The sequence below is a fragment of the Taeniopygia guttata genome, chromosome 3 (genome assembly GCF_048771995.1).
Source record: "Taeniopygia guttata chromosome 3, bTaeGut7.mat, whole genome shotgun sequence".
Lineage (NCBI taxonomy): Eukaryota > Metazoa > Chordata > Aves > Passeriformes > Estrildidae > Taeniopygia > Taeniopygia guttata.
In genome coordinates, this window is record NC_133027.1 from 30,822,065 (window position 1) to 30,848,545 (window position 26,481).

Sequence of the window (26,481 nt, forward strand, 5' to 3'; positions counted from 1 at the left end):
TTGTCCACCAGGACCTCCAGGTCCTTTTCTGCAAATCTGCTTTCCATCCACTTGATACTGAACCCATACTGGTGCGTGAAGCTACTGCACCACCTTATGGTGCAAGACTTGGCGCTTTCCTTTGAACATCAGTTGACTCCTGATGGCCCATCCTGTTAGTGGTGCCCGGAATGGCAGTACGCCTATATTAGTGCATGAACCACTCCTCCTGTTTGTACCCTTGGCAAACCTGTACTCTGCACCACTGCATGGCTTATTACTGAAGAAGTTAAATTGTGTTTGCCCCAGTATCAGTGCCTGGGTGTAACACAAGTGGCAGCCCATCAGCAGCACTTTGCCAAGCAGTGGAATAAATGAAGGAGTTGGAGAAGCCAGACTGGATTTTCAGTAAGCCAGCTGCATTCCCAGTAGCTCAGAGTCTTGTTTTCCCCACTTCCGTAAGTAGCTCACACAGCTGGACCACATAACTACAAGTTACTATGTCCAAGTAAACAAAACTTTGCCAAAGATGAAATCTCTAGTGACAACCTTGCCAGTTTAATATGGATCATGAAAATGTAAATGATCTTGCATGCAGCAGCAGAGCAAGCCACTTAGGGGAAAAGAAGGTGTTGTTCTGAAGTGCAGGGAAATTCTCGCTAAAGACAATTTTCACTGGAACAAATGCAGAAAACACTGGTTAGGCTGGACAGGAGACATGGAGGGCAATTCAGTAAGAGATTAAAAGCATCTGTTTTGTTTATCCAGTGTCAGCATTTAACTAAGCCATTGTGACTCACTGTAATATCTCACAGAGGTGGTTATTGAAAGGAGAAAATAAGCTAAAAAAAAAAAGTGGCCAACAATAGGTGTGGATGGTCTGGATTAGAGTTGTGAAAAATATGTTTTTCTCAAGTCTATTAAATATATCTGTATTTCCCAGAACAGTGTATAATTGTGTCTGTGTTTGATATAAATATTACAAATATCTATAGCTCTCCACATGTTCAGAGCTACAACTGGTTTATGCATAAGCATCATCTATTCCTGTAATTAGGATGGTAACTCTGAAGAGATGGAGGAGTGCTGAGTGTGTTCACAATATTGACATAAGAGCAGTACTGGCTTCTTTCATAGCCAACCACTGCTCCGTTTTGTGAAACACAGGATTCTGGATCTCTGTTATAGGTGTCCAGTGTTACAGCTGGACAGAATAGGGGAGTGTTGTGGTTTCACCCCAGTCAGCAGCCAAGGGCTACACAGCTGTTCGCTCACTCTGCCACCAGCAGGATTGGGAAGAGAATTGAAAAGGGTAAATGCTAGAAAACTTGTGGGTTGAGATAAAGACAGGTTAATAATAAAACAAAAGCCATGCACACAAGCAAAGCAAAATAAAGAATTAATTCACTGCTTCCCAACATCAGGCAGGTGTTCAGCCGCCTTGTGTAATGGTGACTTGGCAACAAATGGCATCACTCTGAATGTCCCACTTCCTCCTCCTTCCTCACACTTGATATACTGAGTATGAAGTCTTGTGATATGGAATATCCCTTAGGTCAGTTTGGGTCACCTGTCTGTTGCCCTGTTCTTTTGAACATTTTAAAGTTCTTCTAAAAGTTTTCTATGCCTTCTGATGTTTACATATTTCTACTGGAGTTTTCTTACACTGGTCATGTAAATAATGATTGTTTTGTATTCTTCTTTGTGGGAGGAGAGAATTGATGGACTGTTGGTTTGACCAGTGTGGTTGGAGAGGCGGAAATTTCATCCTCCAATCCACTGTCACTTTTGGAATTCTATATATTGTGGAGTCAGAAAATAAACTTCCTCTTTGCTTTTTACTTCCCTCTTTTGATCCCTCATGAATGTGTGCGTTACTTCGTGTTGTAGTGTGACACCTGTCCAGGCTGTGTCCACTCCCAGCCTCTCATGCAGCCCCAACTTCCTCACCAGCCTGGCAGTACCAAAAGCAGCAGAGGCCTTGGCTCTGTGTAAGCCCTGCTCAGCAATAACAAAAGCATCTCTATAATTAATCAACCCTGCGTTCAGCACAAATCTAAAGCACAGCCCTGTAGTAGCCACTGTGTAAAAAATTAATTCTACCCCAACCAAAACCAGCATAGGGAGACATTTTAGTAATTTAGAAAAATGCCTTGACAGCTAGCCTTAACTTCCAAGAATTCATAGGTAAGTGTTAATAGTACATTAGTATTCTTTTACTCCTTTCAGTATTCCAAGAACAGACCTCTTTATAAAAACATCAAGTAATTGGTTTGTGTGTTTATATCCATCTAATAGCAGTCTATAATTGCTACTGCTTTAGGACAAATTACTGATTTTAGTATTGTCAACATTTGCTGATACATAGTAATAAAGTCAAAAGTCTGCTGAAATAAGAAAAACATATGTAGCAGCTAAATTTATAACCTGTCAAATGAAAGCAGAATAGTTCTCTTCATCTAGGCTAATTCCCTGCATATTGTGTGTGTATAAACTGGCCACTCGAGGGCACTTTTGTATTTGGTTCAGCTGTGGATTTCCTGAGTGGTTTGATAACATACTAATTCTTTAATGTCTTGAATCTTCTGTGTGATAGCAGCCTGCATTTCATATTTAAATGGAAGCTTAGTGTAGACGTATAAAGCTTCAACTTGAATCTTTTTTAATAAAAGGCTGAATAATGACATGCATTACATCAGTGCTGGATTTTGGAAAAACTACAGATAAAAGCAGGTGGAAACTTTATGAAGTACTTGCACCTTAGTGACCGGTAGTGTTTGTGTGACTGTTGCGTAGCATCAAAAACATGTCAGTACAAACTAAATTAAAGTAAAATCTTTCTTAGTTTTTGTGTGTTATGTTTTCTGGTAACTTCATTTAGTTCTTGTTTAAAGCTTACTTTTTTTTACTTGGAATAGTAGTCTGGTCAACAGAGTACATCAAGACATTGGGTCAACTACTGTTTGTATTGTTGCTTTTACACAAACTGTTACCTTAGCACGTATTTGGGTAGTGCCACCACTAAATAATAACAGATAATACAAAAGTGTTTTAGGGAGGAAAATGGGGACAGGTAACACATTTACATGTAAAAGGGGCTGGGCACTGGAACTAACATTGTACATCTGCAGATTCTTTCTTCTCTGATCTTACATTTTTTATGCACCAAAGGGTTTCTCACTGAGCACAGGTGAAACTGAAATCTTACAGTACTGTTGCATGTGTATGTAATTTCTTGCTCAGCACTAAAGGCACCGGATCCTTTAAAGAGAGTATTGAATTTCATTGTGCAAAATGGTTATTTTTGCTGCAACCTTTTTCTAAAAAGGAGTCCTAAAGCACAAACAATGGAAGGAGATTCAAGAATTGACAAAAAATAAATGACTGTAAGACTTCTGGTCTGAAATATGATCAAAATTCTGTAGAAAAAAGAGAAATGTGAAAACTTGAGAGAGCTCCTTGCCATCATTCTTTGTTTTAGGCAATTCTGAATTTCTTAATCAAAAGATATAACTACTCCCAAGTTAAAAGTTAAAATTATGTATTCATATGCTAGTTGTCATTCTGCAGTACATTGGTAATGCACACAATCACCCAATTTTATTCTTTTTCTGGCAGTATGTATGATTAGTTACAGAGGTCACCATTTGATACTTTAAGGTGCCAATAATCAAAGAAGACTTTAGTTGACTGCTTTTCAGAGCATAGTGCAAACATGCTGTCAGAGTAGATCAGTTGTGCTTTTTCACTTGGATTCTGGAATAGGGTTGAAAATTGCTGTTTGTATTTTCATGGAGAAATTTAGATGTGTGTCAACCAGCATTGCCAGATCTTTTTCCCACAGGGAAATTTGCCAGTCACTCATCTCAAAGAGTCCCAAGTGCAAGACCTGGAAATTCACAATGTTGAACCTTGTACGGTTGGCCTTGGGCCATTGCTCCAGCCTGTCCAGATCCCTCTGTGGAGCCTTCCTGTCCTTCAGCAGATCAACACTCCTGCCCAGCTTGGTGACATCTGTAAACTGAATGATGATGTATTCCATCCCCTCATCCAGATCCTGCATAAAGAAAGATATTAAACAGGACTGGCCTCAATACTAAACCCTGGGGAACCCCACTAGTGACCGGCCAGTCTTTGGTTGTGACTCGATTCACCTCTGCTCTCTGGGCCCGGCCACCCAGCCCGTGTGTACCCAGAGAATAGTGCACCTGTCTTAAGCCATGAGCAGCAAGTTCCTCCAGGAGAATGCTCTGGAAAATGATATTAAAGTCTTTGCAAAATTCTAGGTAGACAGTATTTACATGTTTAGCTTTGTCTAGCCACTCGGTTTGGTTTGATTTTTTCATTCAGCTTTCCTTATCTGTTGCATCCTGGTAGATAAAATATTCAACATTGATGCAGTGGTGATAAAGCTGTTGAGCAGCTCAACCTTGTACTGTTGCTTTCATTATATAAACTTAATCGGTTCTTTATACATTGTAATTTGTTTTCTCTTAAAGATTAGCTCCAGTCATATGTCCTTTGTTCTCTGGCTTAGTTGAATATTTGTGTGTGTGAAGAGTGCTTTCAAGTGCTCTTTTTTGCCTGAAGTGGTTGTAGTGATGCTGGTTGTCTTTAAACATTATGCTTGGGCATTTCTCAGCTTGTACATCTTGTTCCATATCCCAGGCTAGACAGCAAATGCTTTTCACTCCATCTCACAGCTCTGTCTGACAGCTTGCATGATGCTTCTTCATTAGTTCTATGATTCCATTACTTGATTGGCAAAACTATAGTAATTGCTTTCAGGCCTTCATAGAATTACCTTTTTCTAGGTAAGATAATCCTTTATATTATGAAGAGGATATGAAGATTAAGAACTATTATGAGAGGATGAAAATTGACAAAACACCTACGGTGCTGATTTTCCACCTAACTCAAAAGAATTTCTGCCTTCTGTGTTCTGTGTGGCACCTAGCTGTTACCTGCTGTTCACCTGTAAGGGCTATCAAGCTTAAATTCTCCTAAAATCTGAAATATACAAAAGAATGAAAAAACTCCAAACCCAAACTAAAAATCCCATTTGTTAGCAGCTTGAAAGATGATGATTCATTGTCAGAATTTTACACATTTTTCTAATTGAAAATTCAGAAGCATGATGTTAGAGTACATAGTTCAGTATATTGTGTAGTTATCTAATAATTTTTCAGGCATTATTTGGTTACAATGTGGTGCAGTCAGAATAAACAGGATCCCAATGTTCCTATAGCAACAGAATGCTACTGTTTGTGAAACTGGATTATTGCAGGAGGTGTATCCACAACTCTGCTAATAACCTGAGGATTTTAAAACAGTAAATTTAAAAACGAGAATTATATTTCATATTTCTGCAGGTTTTAAAATTAAACCTTTTAAATATCTTTCCTGCAGCTCTGCACCACCTTCCAGCATAGACATAGTTTTCGACTTTGTAAAAATACTAAATATATAAATTCTATGAATATTCCAGCTGTATAATAAAGAAACTGGTAGGATTTTCTGTAAGAAATATGGGGTATTTAGACACAAAATATGGGTTTTTTTATCAGCTTTCAGTTTCCATTTAGTGCGAGCTACTTTTTTAAACTAAATGAAAACATGTCATTTAAAGTGCTTATTTTGGTCCAACATAATGACCTACTCTCTTATAGCTTCATAACTTTCTAAATTTTCCTTCTAGATAATAGAGGTGATACAAAATAGTGTAGAAGTGTCAGCTTTATAGCTCTGAAGATCTTCTACATATTTGGACAATGTATTTCAGTTGTGTTTTTATAATAATGGAAATAGAAAGATAATGTTTCCATTACAGTAATCAGCTATGCATAAAAAAATTGGATAGGAAGATGTATAAAATGCCTTTAGAGAAATCCTATTTTTTTGAGGAAACTGTATCTGTAGCATATTTAATTTACACCTTTTGGAGAGTTCTGGAAGTCCAGTAGTGTTAATAGCAATTTTACATACCAATCCCTAGAAAAGAAGTGTCACTTCTCTGAGAAGCTTCAACCTGCTACTGAGAAGTGGTTTTATATTAACCCTAAGCTCTTAATGTACTTGGAATCTCTTAGAGAAGAGTTAATTAGAACTTTAATTAATGTATAACTTTCAGAGGTATTTTGCATTCCTCTTAATAAAAGTATTCTGTTGCATTGAATAAGAACAAAGGCACTCTCTTCTCTCCCCCTCCTCTGGGACAGTCTGCCTTCATGCTTCAGGACATTAATATTTCAGTAGTTACACTGTATAAAAATTGAACAATGGGTGAAACCTAATTATTTTTCTTAGGCCTTTGATATGATCTTATCCAGGTTCATTTTCTTATATTCTGTCCTAGTGAATTTCATTTTAAGTCACACTTTCCTACCTGAAACGTTTCCTTAAAATACTGTACTCAGGAGAAAATAAAACAAAAAAAAAACCCTTTGTCGCCTCTTTATGTTTCTTCTATGTCATGTAACCACTACCATCAATACTATTGAGAAAAAGAAAGAATGAAAATCATGTCTCTTCGGCCTGTCCTGCCTCCCTTCCCAGCTGTTCTTGCTTATTTTCTTTTTCATTTCTTTCCTCGTTTTGTACAGATATCATCTGATGCTGCTCAGCCTTTGGCATCTTCTCCTTCTCTGCAAGCTGCTGCTGAGAAGAGCAAAGCAGAGGTATATTGGTTTTGGGTGTAACTCTTATCAGGTTACTTCATTGCACAAATGTTTGCATCTCTATAAAGTGTTTCACTGAGGTAACTTGAGAGTTTGAATTGCTGTTAATACTTAACACATTTGAAATACATTTCTCCTTTTGTCTTGGACTAGCTAAATTAGAAGATCCACTACAACGGCAGAGTATGTGTGTGGTTGTTACTTCTTGGTGTTTATATGTCGAAATTCTGGTTATCTTCTGATTTAGTGTCACAAAACTGTGGAAAACCCCTTAATTCCCAGCTCATGGGTGTGAGTGATACTGTCCTGTCTCATCAGGAATAATTGCTGATATCTTTTTTGGTATTACGTGCTTGTTCCAGATTCTAAATTATCAGTATTGTTCCAGCCATTTTGTTAATTGTCCTTAGAGATGAATATAGAAATAATTTGACTCATACTGGTTTTAATATCTCTTCTGGCTGGGATATGCATGTGTGCTAACACATTTACTGTTTAGATGGGTCTTTGAAAATCATAACAGACCAGCAAGTAGTAGATGAGGCATCATTTATATCAACTTTCAGTAAATGTCTCAATTTGCAACAATAATGAAATGCATATTTAGAATGTGAATATCCAGTGTTAGCTTATTTTAGATACTTCACTCTAAATTGAGACTATACAATACATGAAATAATTTAAGATATGAACATAAATCAAGCCTTTTCTTTCTAAATGCAAAAAAAAATGAACAGAAGTTATAAATTATTTTAGTTCAGCTATATTTAAACATTATTAAAATTTAAAATTCAGTGTCATGGACTAAGGCCACAAGCCTTGTTGAATTTGTCATGTGTTTTAAGTTGTACCAGGAGTAGCAGCAGCCACTAAGAATGAAACTTGCTTTTACTTTCTTATCTACCTCTGTTGGTGCATTCACATTTGAAAGTTCTTCTGTGTAACTAGTATGCCATGTTATTAGAAATGAAACTTGGAGAAAAATTAATAATCTTTGCTTAGAATTTAAGATCAGTATAAAGTCAATTTAATTTTATTATATTCATAGTGTTTTTTGACTGCTTTTGCAAGTAACAAAGCATTTGAGTTGAAGTTCTGGCATGAATGCAACATCTGAGAAATGTGTTTATTTAGTCTGAATTCATTTTTATCTAATGGAGCTGAGGCAGAAAGTTTGAATATTGAAATCAGGAAGTGTGAAGATGAAGGACTTGTGAGTTTTCAAGTCCACAGTGAAAATTAAATAAATGAAAATAAAGTTGCTGGGAATCAAGACTGTTTCTGTAGATTCTGTGAGGTGTGGAGGTAGAAACACAGGAAAACAGTTTATTTTAAGTCTTAATATATTCACTATTAAGCTTTCAGAGATTAGTTAAGGGCAACAAGAGGCATATATTTATATTTGGTCACCTTTACGGAGTGTTTGCCATGTGAAACTAGCTGCAAACCCTCCTTCTTCTTGAATCCTTGAAAAATAAATGTTTCCAGATACTTTTTACTCCAGAAGTGAGATTTCTTTGACAAAACATACTCTTAAAAATGTTGAAGTCAAACTGGAAATCAGGACATACTGAAAAAAATGCAAAAACTTTGACTCTGCTTTTACTTAAACATATTCAAGAAAATTTAATGTACTGTGATTTAAAAGTAAGAGTACCTACATGACACTTTAAACAACCTTTCCTGTGAGGAGAGGAATAAAATCATAGCATTGTAGAGTCATAGGATGGTTTGAGTTGGAAAGGTCCTTAAAGATCATGTAGTTCTAATTCCCTGCTGTGAACAGGGGCACTATCCAGTAGACCAGGTTTCTCAAAACCCCATCCCACCTGATACTGAACGCTTCCAGGGATAGGGGATCCACAGCCTCCCTGGGCAATCTGTTCCAGTGCCTCACCATCCTCACATTAAAAAATGTCTTCCTAGTACCTAATCTAAACCTGCTCTCTTTCAGTTTAAAGCCATTCCCCCCTTTTCCTGTCACTGTCCTGATAGGGTCCTTACCTGTTGTTCATGAGGCCCCCCTTAGGTGCTACTATAGGAAGACTTCTATAAGGTGTCCCCAGAGTCTTCTTTCTTCTCCAGACTCATACAACCCCAATTTTTTCAGCATGTCTTCACAGAGAGGTGCTTCAGCCTCCAGTCATTTTTGTGGCCCTTCTCTGGGCTGCAGTTGGGCCCATGTCTTTCTGATGTTGGGGGCCCCAACTGCAGAGAAAGGGTCTGTGAGAACAGAGTAGAGGAGGAGAATCATGTCCCTTGACCTGCTGGTCACACTTCCTTTGATGCAGTTGTCTTAAGTTTCCACAGGAGAAGAGATTGTGTTTATTTATATTTATATTTATTTAAATTATTCAACTTGAGAAGGTTGGAATGGGATATGGGAACAGAAAATGAAAACATTGAAAAGTTGTTGCTCTGACAGTATAATTTGTGTGGATATTAGAATGCAGGGTGGTACTAGGGTCAGTGAAAAAGGAATGGAAGAAAGGCTGAGCTTCATTGAAAGGCGAGCCTATGCATTTGTAATCCCAGTTAAATAAGACTGCAAGTCTCGGGTTATTGTCTGAGGTCAAAATAAAAAAATGCTCTATACTTGTCCCAGTCATACAGACATATCTGGAACACTTTGCACTACCACAGGTGAAATACAGTATTGACAAGGCCAGTTTGGACCACTGTGTTCACTTTTGTGTTCTTTTATTCAGTGAAAGTTGGTCTCTGTTTCTTTTCATCAAAACAGATCTTCCAAATTTCCCTGTTGGGGTTTCGTGACTTGGTCATTGCTTTGCGTGGCTTGTAAGCAGGGGCTTGGTGTGGTAGTCTGATTTGCCAGGAGCTGAGTGTTCAGGTCAATGCCTGATGAAGTAATTCACATGGGTTAGTTGGGACTTGAGTAGCCCCAGTCCATCTGGCAAATATGGTGGAAGGTTTGAAAATGGATTACTGAAAGTTTTGAAGAATATGTTACTTGGATCCCACTCTGGCTGGTCACCTCCAAAAAAATAACCCTAAACAAACAAAAACAACCAAAAAACACAAAACCTTCATCTGAGTGTTAGAACAATATTAAGTAGATAGCATGCTATAAATTTTTTTCAAAGCAATTGCTAACCTAAAAAGTCTCCACGTTTTTCATGTTATTCCTTAAGGTGCTTCAGATAATTTTGGCACATTTATTCATTAAAAATGAAAGTGAAAAAATTTCTGTAATGTCATTATGATGCATTCAAAGTAAAGGGATCTTTAGATATTCACTTTCTGGAATAACATAATGTCTCGTGACTCAACTGGCCTGTCAAATGGCCCACAGCAACTTTTTTTACATTCAGGAGTATTTTTTAGTACTACTAGGTTAGCTTTTAAAAATTAGTACCTTACTGCAGAAAGCAGCGTGCAATTTACCTTAGTCTAGTTCTTTGATTAAAGCAGCTGACATCCTCAATGACAGATGCTATCAGAGTTAACAGAGATGCTTACACTTGTAGATGATTTTTTTCTCTTTAGCTCTGCTTAGCTTAGGAGAATCAATACTGGTTCTTTTTTCCTTCTGCTTATTAAGCAGAAAAGCAGATGAGCAGGTGAAAAAGTGAATTTCTTGAATTTAATCTAAAAGTCACAGTATTTTTAGTGTTAGTACTTGAGCAAAATGAGTCACTTCTGGAAGGAGGGCAGATAAAAACATAAACTCTGATTTAAAAGGGAGTAACTGAAGATCTCTGTTTATAGTCTGTATGGCTGTAGACATTCAGTATGTTTGCAAATTGGGTACTAGCAAAATGCTTTTTCTTTTTGCAGAAGGAAAAAGAAAAAAAGAAAGAAGATAAAAAGAGAGAGAGAGAATCAGAAAAACCAACAAAACAGTTAACAGCTGAAAAGGTAATACGAGTTTCTTTTTTTCCAGTTATTTAAAAATGGCACATAGTATTAAATATGTTCAGAGATTTGGGGGAAAATAATGTATGTGCATGTGTATATGAGCTGTAATCTGGTTAATCCACATAAATTGTTTGCTTGTGCTGTTGCTTGCATACAAAGTTTGGTTGACCATACAGTGAGGAATGTGTTTAGGAGAAGAGGGAAATGGATTAAGCTTTGTTAAAGTTTAGGCTCAGACCATAAATCTAATTAAGGGCACAGCCTGTATGGGGATTGAACCCCCAACCTTGGTGTTGGTGGCACCGTGCTCTGACCAGCTGAGTTAAAGCCTCAGGGTCATGGACCACTGCTATTCTTGCACAGGAAATTGTCAGTTTATTGAGACCTGTATTATCATCTAAAACTGTCTTTGATAAATTAATCCATTTTAAACATAAATGTAAAATCTATAGAATTTAATTAGTAACTAAGTAACTTGAAAATTTGCAACTAAGATCATGTCACAAAACATGACAAGCAAACAACTTAAGGTGCTTCTTTCCATAGCTATGTTAAAGCATAAAGAGCAGCCTTAGCAATGTAGATACAATAGAAATTTCTTGTGCACTTCTGCAGAGAGTTAATATTAAACAAAAATGAAATGGGTCCTTTTAGTATTAAATATATTAATTTCTTTTAATACAGATGTCTGTCTGGTCTTGTGAATCCAGTAATATGTTCAGGTCTGAAGTGTAGTCTGCAGAATGCATTGGAGTCTCCATCTGTCAATTTATTCCCTCATAATGCTGTGTTACAATTATGAAAAATGTTGTGTGTTCACAGACTGTGATTGCAGATGTATTTCTAATTCACTTTTCAAATAGACAATTTTTTCATTTTACATAATAAAACAAGATACGGAAATATATACATGCATACTTGGAGGGGGAAAAAGCCCCTCCCCAATACAAATATCATTTTTCCTCAATTAGAAAGCAAGATATGGAATGAGTAGCGCAGAAGCAAATTTTGTTATGAAAATTTGTGACGCTTCACTGAGCTATTGTTATTGATATGGTATGAGGTTAAAGTAAGTTTATGGATGACAATAAAAATATTAGAATTGTTGATTACTGAAGTTTTGTGGGGGTGTCCAGCCAAGTTAAATGTTTTATTTTGGTCCTTATAATAATATAGCTGTGGTTTGGAAATGTTAACTTTCTAGACCCCGAAGATCTACTTCTGAAGTGGGAGAGAGGGTTTCGCTTTGTAAGGTGTGAATATTTGGTTAAGTGAGGGGAAGTGACAGCAGAGCATAGTTACAGCTGGGGGATTATCCTACTACTTGAAGTAAAAGACCAATTATAATGCTACTGATTAGGTTTACATTTGAAATGTCATCAGATTATCAGTTAATGATTAGGCAAATAAAAATAAGTATTTTGATTTTAAATGTTTGTACTACAAAATTTGGAATTTGGTAAATATATCCATGTTAGAGAACTGTGCTGTTGTACCAGCTGTAAAATGTTTGAAGTACTGCAGCATATTTTATTTCATTATTAATGTGTCAGCACTGACTGCTCAAATGGAACTCATCTGTGTGCCTTCTTTTTAATTTAAGACATTCTTCAAGCTTGGGCTTTTTAAGGATCATTCATTCAAAATAAACTGCTTTCAGACCATAAACTTTATATATTTTAAAAGTCTAGTTGCTTTCTGTAATGTGAATGAAAGAGAGCTGTATCATATATTTACTTCTGCTGGTCCTTGGTGAGGTAGAAAACAAAAGTTTTATTTTCATACATGGAATAATACATTGCTGCTTTTGCAGTGTAATTCTGCTTTAGGGAGCTGATAAATATTATTATTTTAGTAATAATGATACTCTTCACATCCAGGTAAAGACTGGATATAGGATCTTTTAAATATTGCCTCCTGAATCAGCAGGAGAGTGCAGGTATCTTGACCATAGTATTTATCATGTTTTCAGCAGCCACATCAAGGAGTAGATGGTTATTTTTCCCAGTTCCTGGAGGAAGAAACAATATGAGAAGTCTGCACACTTCATATATAAAGTCACTGGCTGCCTTTACTACAGACATGGTTTATCTCCAGTCAAGTTATTCCAGTCTTGGGAAATAAATGAATTGAAAATATGTGAGCAAGCAGTTGGCAGTTCTGTCACAATTCTGAGACCTCTTTTAGATTAAGGTAATTCAAGCAGTGTTTTAGCTATCCTACAGAAGAATCCCTAAAGATGGAAAATGTTAGAGGTCTTAAACTGGTAAAAAGATGAATCTAGAGAAAACTTCAGATCTAATCTTAAGTGTCATGTACTCCTACGAGTCTTCAGTTCCTACTGACTTCACAGAATCACAGAATAATGAGGTTGGAAGAGACCTCTAAGATCATCAAGTCCAACCTATGCCCTTACACCTCAACTAGACTATAGCACCAAATGCCGTGTCCAGTCTTTTTTTAAACACATCCAGAGATGCTACCACCTCCCTGGGAAGACAATTCCAGTACTTTATTATTCTTTTGGTGAAATTTTTTTTCCTAATATCCAACCTGTATCTTCCCTGATGTAGCTTGAGACTGTGTCCTCTTGTTCTGTCAGTTGCTGCCCAGTGAAAGAGACCAACCCCCACTTGTCTACAACCTCCCTTCAGGAAGTTGTAGAGAGCAGTAAGGTCACCTCTTAGCCTCCTCTTCTCCTGGCTAAAATTTTAGTTTTGGTTTTATCTTTTGTTGAGATTAAATTTCTTAGCTCTTAAAACAAGATTATGCATCCTAAAAATTTAGAATGTTCACATTCAATTTTCATGTTCTCATCTCTGCTTCATAGAACTGACTAATTTGCTCCTACATCCATTTGAGAGTCTTTCTCTTGTCACTAACTAGTTTCAGTCACTAACTGATCCTTACGTTTTAGCAAGCTAAACGTCTAGCATGATTTCTTTTGCATTTTCAAATATTACTGAAAGCTTCTAGCATTGATATAGTAAGCTTATGATCCCAATATTACATTTATGTGTCAGGCAATTATGGCATAAAAGATACTTTGTTTATTATCGTGCTTTGATAAACAAAGACCATCATCTTTTACCTTATTTAATAATAGTGAGTTTTCTTACTGAAATTGCTTTTCAGTAAAGAATCATCATGTGCTTCAAGTGGGTTTCAGGGGAAATATTTTTTTGTGAGCATTCACATTGGAGACTTCAGATGCAGTGTAGAATTTCCTCAAGATCAGAGAGATCTACTGCAGAATAGTGAGTAGCAATGATACTTGCTTAACTCTGTTTTTGTGGGCTGTTCACTTTGATGAGATTACTGGGTAATTCGTGATATAACAAGATCTTACTATGTCAGCTACTGACTGAGTCTAGTGCAATGATTAACATTTTATTAGAAGCAGCCAACAACAAGATGTTCCACATCAGATTTGCAGAACTCTTAATAAAACACATGACATTGCCAAGCTACTGGCAGCCATAAGGTTTTTTTTAGTTTACCTGAAGAAAGTTAAGAAACTTGCATAAGTTACTCAGGGTCTTTCCTCCCTCTCTGGCAGGGCTATTTCCACAATTGCAGATCTCAAGTTTCCTTAGTGCTTCTGCCTAAAAAAAAAACTTATACTTACAATTACTTCAAAGAAACAGGAAAAATACTGCATGTAAACTGCTGTAACAAAATTATTGTAATGTAGTTTTTCATGACATGAAAACTGGGCCAGGTTATTCAAAGCTCACATGTTCACTCAAAGCCCAGCTTGTTTGCAAGCAACAGAAGTGCAAATCTTTAGCAATATAAAAAATGTGTTGAATTGCGAGAATAAATAATCAAACTGAGCTAATTGTGTACTTCTTAATGTTTCCTATGGGCCAACAGCAGGGTAATAGCATAAGGCTGTCATGTAGTGAAAGCAAGTTTTACATGTTCAGTACAGACAGTTAAGGTTAAGAGATTTTAAATTGACTAAAAAACTAAATCTCATGTTGCATGAGTGCATTTATTAGTGGGGAGGGGAAGAAAGTCTGTAGGTTGGCCACCAGTCTTACATGTTTTATTGGTAGTTACATAAGAAAATCTTTAATTTGTAGGCAGGAAAAAACAGCTGACTTCTGCTAGCCATTTTTAAACTTCATTATCCTGCCTGCCCTTTCATCAGCAGCTGAGGAGCTTTCCCTTCTTATTAATTATGCTTCTGCACAGCTGAAGGTAGTGAAATTTCCCAGATCAGCCATGATTTTCTTTTTTTTCCCCTTTCTTTTCTACTAAGCTGAACAAGTGTTCTGTTCAGGAGGAGAGTAAACCACTGAACTCCTTTTTTATTTCTGGTGTGAGTAGAATTTTTGTTAATCCATGAGTAACTGGATGTGTTAAATTTAGAATTATTTGAAAAAAGAATATGTAGTATAAGTATTCTACTTGTGCATGAGAGAGCTCTAAATGCCTCATTGAAGTTTCCTGAAATAAAGTTTACCTTGTGTAGATAGTTTAGGTAAAGTTTCTTCTTGGAGCACAGAGAAGCACTTCAGGTAAGCTCCACACTATTCTTCATGCAGCAGGTTGGAGCAGGCTCAGTGTGCACTCCATCTGCCTTGTACCTGTTTTCCACTGAAAGGGAGCACAGAAAAGTAGATGAGGTCGTTGGGGCTGAGCGATCAGGGACATGGCTGGGACATGGCCACTGTGTGAACTGGGGAGACTGTGTGCCCCCAGGGTAAACAGGAGTGCAGCGTGAACTGAGGAATATTGTTCACAAGCAGTCAGAGAATATAAGAAATAATATTTCATTTAGTAAAGCTATTTGCTTTGCACTACTTAGAACAGAGAAGTTGAACTGATCTGTATGAACGACTTAATGAATTTCAGAGCAACCAGGACTGTTTAGTTATTCAAGATCTATCTGTTTATGTACTTCTACAGTACAATTCAAATAAAAAAGGCATCACTAGGTATGATGCTCTGAGGCTCTGGAGTGCTCCCAGAGTAAAGGAGAAGAAAATTGATGTGCCTAAATGTTCAGATTTGTGTAGGGTTGAACTTTATATGTAGTCTAATTTTTAAATAAAGAGAATGTAATGTGCAACAGTGCTAGCAACCCCAAATTAAGCCAGAAATTATTTGAAAAATTGTCCATGGAAAACTTGGTAAGTATTTCTAATATCCAAAATTAGAAAGTTCAGCTAAGTCCATGACACTGAATGCTTTGGAAGTGTTTGGGTTCAGCAGTGTGTAGCTTTCTCTGCTGTTTAGTTTACAGGTTTCACAGGAGTTGAGTACTGTTATGAAAATATTGTGATGAATTATCTGTAAAATACTGCATGTTGAGGACCATCTAAGTTATGGAAGTAAACCTCTTTAAGACAAGATTGTATTGTACTGGGACAGTGAAGTTAAATTGTTAGAGTATGAAGAACAAATGACTTTTTTTCTTCACTAAGTATCTGTGCATTTGCAAACTCAACACTCAGAAATTTTTGATTAATATCAACACTCAAAGTTAAAGATTTTTTTTCATTCTGCTAAACCAGGATGATTAATGGTTCTGAAAGACTGCATCAGTTACACTTGAGTAACTGAAGTTCAAAATGACACTGTGAGTTAGTTTGTTTTATTATATTGCATTTTGAATTTGAAACTGCTTCTTGCTTTTGTATAAAGTTATTTCAAGTGACAGGAATGGGTCAGTTGGAGGTTATTTTTCAATGGTAGTATATCAAATGCTGTTTTTCTTCCCCAAAATGGAGACTAAATTGGCAGATTAAACTTGGCAGTAACAGTGAGCTGCTGCCTCTCAGTCAGCTGGTACCAGGCAGTACCAGATTGCCTGTATCAGAGCTACAGACATTGGTTTATTTGTCTTCAAAATGTACTGGAGAACCCTTCAAAAGTTGGGGGCAAGTCATACTAGCAGCTTTTCCCTTTGTATAGGAAAAACAATATCTCAAATACTTACTTAACCAAATAAGAAGAGATTAATGTGGCATGTTAGGATGGTGTGTTTGTTTTCCCCCAAAGACAGCTAAAACTCCCACAAATAGTCCAACCTGTTGGACTATTAAGGCAAAAGAAACTATCAGTCCCCCTTATTTCTCTAGGATGTAATTTTCTTATCCAAAGTATTACAAGTTATCATCCTAATAATTTTGTATGAGGAGAAATGAGTTTGAGCAAATAGTGCTGTAGTGTTCTTCACTTTTTAGAACTGAGTAGCACTGTAAGAATGCATGGAAGAAATGAAAGCCTGCAGAATATTTGGTGTCCACCTAAACACCAGTTTGGTGAAAGTGGTCTGTTTAAGAGTTTGCTTTTAACTTGTAAGAATAAGTGAATTCACAAATATTGACCTGAATGATAATTTAAATACAGGATTCCATTATAAGTAGTCTAAATGTTTTCTTTGTTTTGATACTGTGTTGTTGATAATTTGCTAAATCACTTGAACAATTGATAATAACATTTCTCTAGATATCTTAGCATTATTTCCAAGTGATTTCTTTTTAAAATATCTTTTAATTCTTATATTTATATAAAATGTAATTACTTTAAATTGTAATTTTAAAAAATCATGTATATCATGGGAACAGAAAAATAGAAACCTGTTTTGCTCTCTGATTGAATATATAGTCTTATTTATGCTCTTAGTCCCTGTTTTCATAAATTCAGACTAAGCAGGTAAGAATTAAAGCTCCGGATTTAGGAGTATGTGATAAGACATAGGGCAGCCTGTTTCCCTGCCTCCTGCCCCCACAACGGGTGAAGAGTTTTAAGGCTTCTTGTTCTCTCAGTCTGCATTTTACAGTCTGTGGACCTCTCCCAGCCTGGTTTTACATTTCTAATCATACCTTCTCAGTCTTACGGAAGAGATCAGATTATTTTGGGTTCTTTGGTTGTTTTGAATGCTAATCTGGAGGAAAACAAATCAAATTAGATTCTTCCCGAAACAGTGCTATTCATTCCTTTTGCAGGTAGCAAAGAACTTAACTGTTTGAGGATTGCCATGAAAAATAATCTTACTTAATGGAATTAATCTGTCATGGCTCTTATTTCATATTTGCAGTTGTAGACAAAGAAATTAAGAAACAGATATTGCAGGTAGAAGCAATGAAAGAAACTCCTTTTTTTGTCAGAAAAAAAAAAAGATAAGTTTTTATCTTTTTGATGTTGGAAAAGGAGTCAGCGTTCAGGAAGGATATCACTTTTTTTTTTCTTCAGCCATGTGTGTTTGCTGTATCAGCTTGATCCTCTCAACTCTGGTCTTGCAGAAGAACAGTATTTTAATGCAATTTTTAAAAATTCTGTGCAAGTAGAATCTAAAAACAATGAGAAAAAGCTTGAGTGGGGCTGCTTTGGTTAAATTTGCTTTTGTTTAACTTGCCAAACTGCTTTTAACAGAAAGCTGGTTTAAGTTTGCTTAGTTTTAATTGATCCTCTGTTACACTTTTGCTCCATGCAGGTTCAAAACATAATACTGCCTTGGGTTTCAGTTGTTAATACTTATTAATAGATGGCATTTTCAGCTTGTGATAAACTTCATCATTTTTCCTGGTAACTTTGAGACAATTAAGACAATATTACATATGCTTATTTGTATATTGAACAAAATTATGTGGACACATTTAAACAAGCACGTACTAAATCAGCCTTATTCATGGGTTGATGCTGTCTTTAGAAAAAAGACGTTCTGAGAAATTTGAAACCACAGGACCATGCATGATAAAAACTGCAAATATACAATCTCATGTAAAAAGTTTTATAAAAATTACAGTACTAGTTAGATTGCGTACAGTCAACCAAATGTGCAGGAACAAAATGGATGCATTTACCTAAGTCATACTGATACATGGAACTGAATGTAAAGAAGGATAAGGATTAGATAAGATGAATCTGATAAGAGGAAAAAGACTTTAATTTAAATAATGTCGCTCAAAATAATAAGCTTATCTTGTTTTGAATAATCGGCTACCTTTGTTTTCCTAAAATAATGCAAGTACTGGAGCATGGGCAAAGCAATCAAGTGCTTTTGTGTGCTCTCTTTCATTTTGTCATGCTTAAGCTAGAACATGCTTAATCTCACTCACTAATGGTGTGTGACCATCAAGATAGAGCAATGGCATAGTGGGAAATCCCGTCAGAAGTACAAATCTCACTGAAGAGTAAAGACACTGACTTATTTTTCATAAAAAATTATTTTAGATGTCACTGGCAGTATTAAATCTCCAACATGAGCTTAAGCTTTAAATGGATGATGATGATGATAATAATATGCCATAAGATGTTTCAGCAATCTTCCGATGTCATGCAACAACTTTGTGTGTCTTCCAGCTTAAATTTGTAGTTGACATAGGTGTTGATTGAGTGTCTTTTTGCTAAAAAGAATATTTCTTCGGACTGTTGAATTTATTGCATTTTGGTAGTTGCTTTTGGTACTAGAGCAGTTGTGTGGAACCTTTGATGACTCTGGCATTCATATTACTGCATAATTACGTCTTCACAAAGTTAACTCAAAAGTAGTTGGAAAATAGCACTGTAGTGGTGGTAGATGTAGAAGCAGGGTCTTTCAATACAATTTGAAGGAAATGTACAAGTTTCTCACGCTAGATAATTTTGTCAGATGAAAAGTTACCAGTTGCGTAGTTGTTCAAATAACTGGCAGCTCTTTAATGATAATACCTTACATAATATCAGTCAGAAATGTTAGCCTGTCTGCAGTGAATTGTCTCTTGGCTCTGTTGAAAAAAGAATTGCAACTGCACAAGCTTGTGTTTCAGTTTTACTTGAGATTTTTCTTTCATGAAATAGGTACCTGAAGTTAGAAGAAAATGGGGCAGTTCTGAGGTTGGTCCCTAGGCATGCCATTGTACTGTTGTAAAATAAATCTGTCCTACCTCTCTGCTCAGCAAGTATTGTCTCTCAACTTGAGAATATTGTACTTCATGTCAGAGTAGGGTACCTCAGGCTTGTCTGCTAGGCAGAAAGTGTATTTTACACAGCATAGTAACAAGGGTGACTTCTGTTCAAGAGAAAATACAGATTTTTTTTGTCTTACCTGTTTAACCCTCAGTTTGTACACTGTAAGTAGATATCAGTGTATCCTTTTCTTTGGTTTAAAAGTAGATTATTTTTGTTTAAATTAAACACATTGGGCTGAATCTTAGCATAAATGTAGAAATGGATGATGGAACAAGCAAATCAGAGGCCTTGTAATATCACTCTGAAGGGCCAGTTTAAAAACTTTGGCATCTTTGAAGCTGTGAAGATAAAAGCTGTAAAAGGCTTTTACATTTTGTAAGGATGATTTAAGTATTCTATTTGAGAATATACAGAAATTTCATACAGGTTCATATTTATTTAAACTGGAGGATTAGAAGCAGAAATAAGCATGACTCATTCCCAGTTGAGATGGAGGCTGCAGTGCTTATTGATAGTTCATGTTAAAGATTATGATGGTATGGAAAATGAAGACAAAGAAAATGGTGCTTGCCCAAGTAAAGAGAAATCTATTTTGGTATTGCATATGATCAGTTAAAATTACTTAGTCTTTAAAGTAATTGTTTCAAAGTGATTAATTTTGAAATGAGAGCAAAATTGAGGAAAAATACCCTGACTGGCAGAAGAAATTAATGTAGCTAATGATGCATAAGTATTTATTAAACATCTCTCCCGCTCACTAAGTTCTGCATTTGTGAAACAGACTTACTTATATGTACGTGAGGGTGATACAGTACCCATCAGCTCTCTTCTAACTTCTCTAGTAGTTCAGGAAAGCAACAAGCGGATACAGAAGTAAGAAAAATAAATCTGTGGGGCTATTTCAGTCTTGTTAGCTGTCATGGGGAGGACTGAATTTCTGTGGAGCTAATTGAGAGGCTTTTTCAAATGTATCTCATGCTTAGACTTCATACTATAAATACTTCATAAAGTATTGTAGTATACTGTTTGTGATAATGATAGAAATGATACCAGCTCTGAGTCTGAGTCCAGCATTCTGAGTAAAATGTTGTAACTCGGAGGTTGTTTCTAGGAAGTGCTATGCAGTGTGATGTTGTAAGACTGACTAAAACATGAAGACTGTAAGAAGCAGATGAACAGCCGCGGGGGGTGGAGTAATCTAATCAGTAAAAAGAGAGCCAGTGATCTGCTTCTAGTACATCCAAGGAAAGTAGTGAGGTGGGTCAAAGAAAAAGATTCCTTCCCAGGAATACCAGGCAAGTAAGGGGTGATTGCATAATAGGGTATAGGACTTGCGGGATGCAGAGAGACAAGAGGCTGGGGATGGGGCAGAATATTGCACACAGCTTATTATGGGATGTTTAGGTGACATAGACCAAACCAGGGGGATACGGAAATCAAGGTGGATTGCGGTGTAATAAGCTTGAAGAAGCAGGGGGGAAGTGGATAAAAAGGGGCAGTCACATATGTGCTGGTAGTTGGGCAGGTTGCTGGGCAGTAGGATTGTCTGAGCCTTCACTGGGTCTCTGCAGGCTGTTCTGTATTCTTGCCAAATACTATTTGTAACTACTGAGCCTGTGTGCATTGTCTCTGCTGTGCTTGTGTGTGAACACTTGCAAACTTCAAGTTCAGCTACTGGACAAGCAGGGTAAGAGGCTGGTGCTGGACACTGGAAAGAGGCTGCAGGCCTGAGGAATTTGAGGGTCAGCACCTGCAGAGACCATTATCTAGAAGCCAGCTATTTGCAAAGGCAGCATGTGTAACACCAGCTGCCAGAGACAAACATACTGTGATCACACCTGATGTGTGTTAACAGGTAGCCCATTTCACACTGGACTAAGCAGCGACTAAGATACAGGCACCTGGAAAGTTCTAATGTATGGGCTGGTTGCTGGCTAAGGGTATAGGGTCTTGATATTGAATGAAGTTTCATGTAAAAAACATAAACGCATTTCTGTTATAATTAACAAAAACACTGGGAAGCATACCTGCATGAACAGGGATGGAAAGTATTTATTTGTTTTTTTACTGTGAGCTCAATCAGGTACCATGCCTGAAACAGCTTATTCTTATGTGGAAATATATGAAAAAGGAATTGCAAATAAATGCCCTTTAGTTCTGATGGGGTACAATGATGTTGTATTATCTATCACTTGAAAGGTTTTTGAAAGGAAAGTTATAAAAAAAATAGTTTCATGAGGAACTGAAACTAATATAGCTGCATTATTATAATCTTGCTAAGGCTAATGAGCACAGTATAAATCAAGAAGAAATGCGTAAGCTGAGTTCATAAAACCATAATATGTGATTTGAAAACTAAAGGTGTATTTAAAATAGCTTACAAAGTTAAAAACCATGTTTATTGCATTTTACAGCTTGCAAACTGAGATGCATTAAAATACTTTGACCCTAACCCAATGTATAGATCTCATAACGGGACTCTGGATTAGATGGATCTTTCAAGATTTTCTGCTTCTTAGTGATTTCGTCTATAAGATGCAAACCCCAGGTTTTATTGAATTAAAAGCAGAATTCTTCCATTTTATCTAGATCAAGTTCCATGACAAGAAAATACAAAATAGGAAAAGGGTTGATAAACAGCTTTTTCTCTGCCTTTTATGCCCTTGTAAACAGGTCCTTGCTTTTGGGCTCAAATGCAGTAATTTCAAAGATTTACATCTGCAGCAAATTCTGCTCAAGTCTTTGCCCCCAGAATCTCTGTAAAACTTGAATACCTCTGCAGTCAGACTGTGTGCCTCTCCTGTTCTGCAGTCTTGCCATCCTAGCTCAGCTTCAAGTTGCTACAGCTTGTGACCATTACCTAGGAATCATTTTACTGTCTTTTGATGCTTTTATCAAGTATCCAACTTAGGAAAAAGAGCTTTTCCTCTTTTTTTCAGACCCTATTCTGAGCTTTTCCATTTTAAGAACCATATATATTTGAATCTGAATGCACAGAACTATTGTTTCAAATGTGGTTGTTATTCTATAGATTTCATGCATGAATATAAGAATAAGGATTTATCTCTGATACTTTTCTCTAGTCTCAGAAGTATAAAAAGAAAGCCAACTTAATTGTAGAAAATAGTACTTCTACATGGTTCATACATCATTTTGAGCAAGGTAAAAGGGCCTCTGAGATTGTCTGATGCATTAGAAAGGAGCTAAACCAATTCAGCTAAGTACAAGACATAAAAGGTTTTAAGCCTTCTTGGAATGTATTGACTAAAGTAAATGAGATCTGAGCTAACATTTTAAATTCAGTTAAAATACAATGTTAGTACTTCTTGTTCAATAAGTAAGAACAAAGGAATAGTCTTAATCCATTTTCACAGAAATGATTAGTGTATTAGCCTAGACCCAGCTAAAATCATATTAGTGGAATAAGATTATGGTGCAAGGTCTGTCATTTCTGCCATGAAGTTTTTAATTCAAATTACTAAAGATATAATGGATTTTATATAATCTTGCTCAACTATCTTGCTCTGTGAAAATCTAATGAAATCCACATACCCAGGTTTTTTAAAATGAAGATAACGATCAAGGACTGCTTTAAAAATTTTTCCTTTGGTTATGTATTTTGGCTGAAGGACCTTCATGTGTACCGAATCATATTTAGCAACAACAAAAGGCAATTTGTGGTTTTTTTTTTTTTTTTTTGTTTACTTAGTGTGAATGCCTTAAATAGGTTCACCCAGGTGAGAGTAGTTCAGTGTCTGTGAGTGATTAACTGAAATAATCACAAAAGACTCTAAAATAATCAATTAACAGTTTCCCCTTGGCTTGGCTCTTTGGTTCAAGATAATTCTAGTTTGATAAATAAGAATTGTGGCTTTTTTTGTTTTGCTGACATGCAGGTTTTTCTCTTGATTAGAAATGCATCAGAGTTTGATTGCAGAGTTGCTGTAGTCTATGCAACTTCACAATGATACCAACATAGTTTTACTTGTCTTTCAATATAGTACATCAGTTTTCTGGCCTTTTTGCTAGTTAGGCAAAATAGGAGTTCATCACTTGTTAAAAGTACTGTCAGTTCTGAAGAGTTAGTCTGATTTCTAAATTTCTGTATCTTTAGTTGCAAATCTGAAAAAACAAGTCCTGGTATTTTACAGGAGCATAATCAATATAGCACATTTCATCTTTAATGCCATTTAAATAAAATATTATTAAAATAGTAATTTTTACTTATTTTCAGGTCAGGTATGAAAGCTATAAAAGTATTCTTTAAAAATTCTAGCGTGTGCCTACATGGGTAATGCTGTAAATGGATACGGACTAAACTTTTTAGAGCATGTCAGGAAAAATCATATCTACAAACTTATTGGAAGATATAGTGAATTACTAACATTATTTTCTCATATGGCAATTCTCAAATGTTTATGCTCTCCTGCAAGTTTTATTGCAAGCAGGTAATGAAGAGGGAGGGAATCCAACTGCTTTATGCTCTGGGCATACAATTCCTATGTATTAAGAGCAAAGGAGAGCTTTTGTTCAGTAACCATAGAGGCATCTATGAGCTCTAGTGAGTAAACTGGAAATTGCTTTTAAGTAAGTTAGAAATGCTTTTCACAAAATTATTTGATGTATCTTCACCTTTCATAAGGCTTCTTGTAGTTAAGGTAAGGAATATGACTTAGAAATACAATGGTAATCAGATGCATTTTAAACAGACTGAGTTCTAGATTTGTATGAATTTTTCATTAAAGTGGAAAATTGAGGAAAAAAATGTGAAGGAAAGTGGGAGCAGATAAGTGGACTGGACAGCTGATGAATCAGATTTTTGACAGTGACTGATATCTTGCTTGAAGGTAGAAGAGATTTTTAGATTAGTAACTTATGACTGCTCTGACTGTAGTGTTTTTCTGCTTTAGAGATATTACTCACGTGGCTTATGTCCTGCACTATGTATGCTATCCCTTTAAATGCTCTCACAGTGTAAATGGGAATAAGGTCAATGATAATCCTAAATGCTGGTGTTGAAATCTGCTAGATTATTTACATTATCATCTTGCAGTAGTGAATTTGGCAAAATTCTGCTTGTTTTTAAAATATTTGGTGTGGTTTACATTTTTACTGAATGTCATATCTTTTAGAACTGTTAAACCCTTAAAATCTGTACATATGATGATAACTCGCATAAGGTTACAGAAGCAAAAAATGCAAACTTGACTCTCCCTTTTATAAAGAAAAATAATCATAGTATTTTCACTATGTGCTGGCACTTCTGAACCAGACCTTACAAAAAAGATTCGTTCACAATTGTAAATTCCAGTGCAAAATACCCTTGGCTGCCTGTCAGAGGAGAGAATTCTGGGGAACAGGGATGTGCAGAAGAGTGGCCCATGGATTTAGACCATAGGCCCTAGAGTGTATGATCATATTAAACAATGTTCTGAAAGGATACCAGTGTCCTTACTTACTTAACCAACTTGTATTATTTTCCTATTTTACTACAATAGTAATTAAAAAAAGGCAGTCGGTTTAACTGCAGAGCAATATATTCGATGCTAGATCTGAATATTCTTACTGTTTTATCATAAAAAATGTAACACTTACCAGAACACCTGATGTATGTTGTCTCTTCTGTCAACCAAGCAAGCAGGTGTAAAGCTTTCTAATTGCCTCTTGTCTTTCCCTGCCCATCTTCTGCACCTAATAGCCAGGACAAGCTTGTTTTGCAGTAAGGGAGCTTTGGTTGCAGGAGCCATAGACCTCTTAGCATTGTGTTACGTATGTGAATTTAATAGGTGTGTAACAGTCAGTCATAGTGGTACTGACCCTCCTTTTTGTCTTGCCCATATGTCCCCTGTAGGCAACATCCTATGTGCTGTACTATAATCTTTGTACAGTTGTACAGTTGAAGAAGGAGAATTGCAATGCTTTCTTTTCTTTTTTCTTTTTTTTTTCTTTTTTTTTTTTTTTCCTGAGGCAGAATGAATCACTCATTTAATGGTTATCTCCAAAAATAGCTGGCTGAAGAAAATTTGATGAAATACCCCACTGGCTTCCTACAGAATGTGACTTAACAATTTTCTTCACAATCCCATCTCCTGCAGCCTTGCAGTTCAAGTTTTTGTGAGAAAGCATTGCTGCCCATTTCAGAGACTTGGAGTTTACCTTTGGATGAGTCAACTGCAAAACTGTAACACTCAGATTCAGATCTTTGAGGCTTGTGTACGCTGAGCTTCAATGGGAAAACTGAATTTGGGAATTCACTGTAGTTTGCTGGATGAGGTTTGTGTATAGGTTGATTCACTTGACTCATGTGCTCCTTGCATCTGTTTGACAAAGTTTATAGAGTACCAGAAAAAGGGAAGAGACGGTTGTGAAGAAAACCTACCACTAGGGAAGTACTGCTGGCCCTTAAGTGATATGTATGTCTGTGTGTGTGTGTATATATGTAGTCCTTGAATGTACTTAACAAGGTGCTTGGAGATTGGCTGGCTTAAATTAGCAAAACAAGAAATATGGTTGTGCAAAGCTAGCAAAACTAAAATGATACAGTTATCAAAGTATCACCACTCAGCAACAAAACACCTGTGTGTTACCAACAGTGGGTGTTATAGCCACAAATCCAAAGTATAGCATTTTGAAGGATGTGAATTCCATCCCAGCCATAAAAGCAATTAGTTAGAAAAAAATACAATAAAAAATGCCTGTCAGTACCCTTGTCCTCGTCAAAGAAACATCTTTATTCACTAATAATTGCTTTAGAGTAACATACAAGAGAGAGAAACAAGTCTGTAAAATCAACTCTAGAACTTGAGGTGTGAATAAAGTACTTAACATTGTTACTTGCTGTTTTATTTGGTTTCATTTAACTCGAGAAAAGTATTACATATAAATTAAATTGAACTAGAATGGTGTAACTAGTAGTATATTGAGAGCAATACATTGTGAGAGCTCAAAGGACAACACTGATTTCTGTAAAATGGAGCTTTCTTTTTTTAATTTGAGACCTAGTAGAGACCTTCTTTTTTTCTTTTTGTTTTGCTGGCCT

General features: G+C 36.2%; 1 protein-coding gene across 4 annotated transcripts in view; it reads left to right on the forward strand.

Annotated features, from left to right (window-relative positions):
- The window catches only part of SMAP1 (small ArfGAP 1), a 90,067-nt gene that overhangs the window by 36,373 nt on the left and 27,213 nt on the right, over positions 1 to 26,481 (forward strand). For 2 of the 4 annotated variants that reach the window (XM_030267393.4, XM_072926526.1), the window contains exons 5-6: positions 6,582 to 6,656; positions 10,455 to 10,535. In XM_030267393.4, coding sequence (XP_030123253.4) covers positions 6,582 to 6,656; positions 10,455 to 10,535 — 156 coding nt within the window. The remainder of the gene's footprint in view (positions 1 to 6,581; positions 6,657 to 10,454; positions 10,536 to 26,481) is intronic. The other 2 variants (XM_072926527.1, XM_072926528.1) reach the window with 1 other exon arrangement.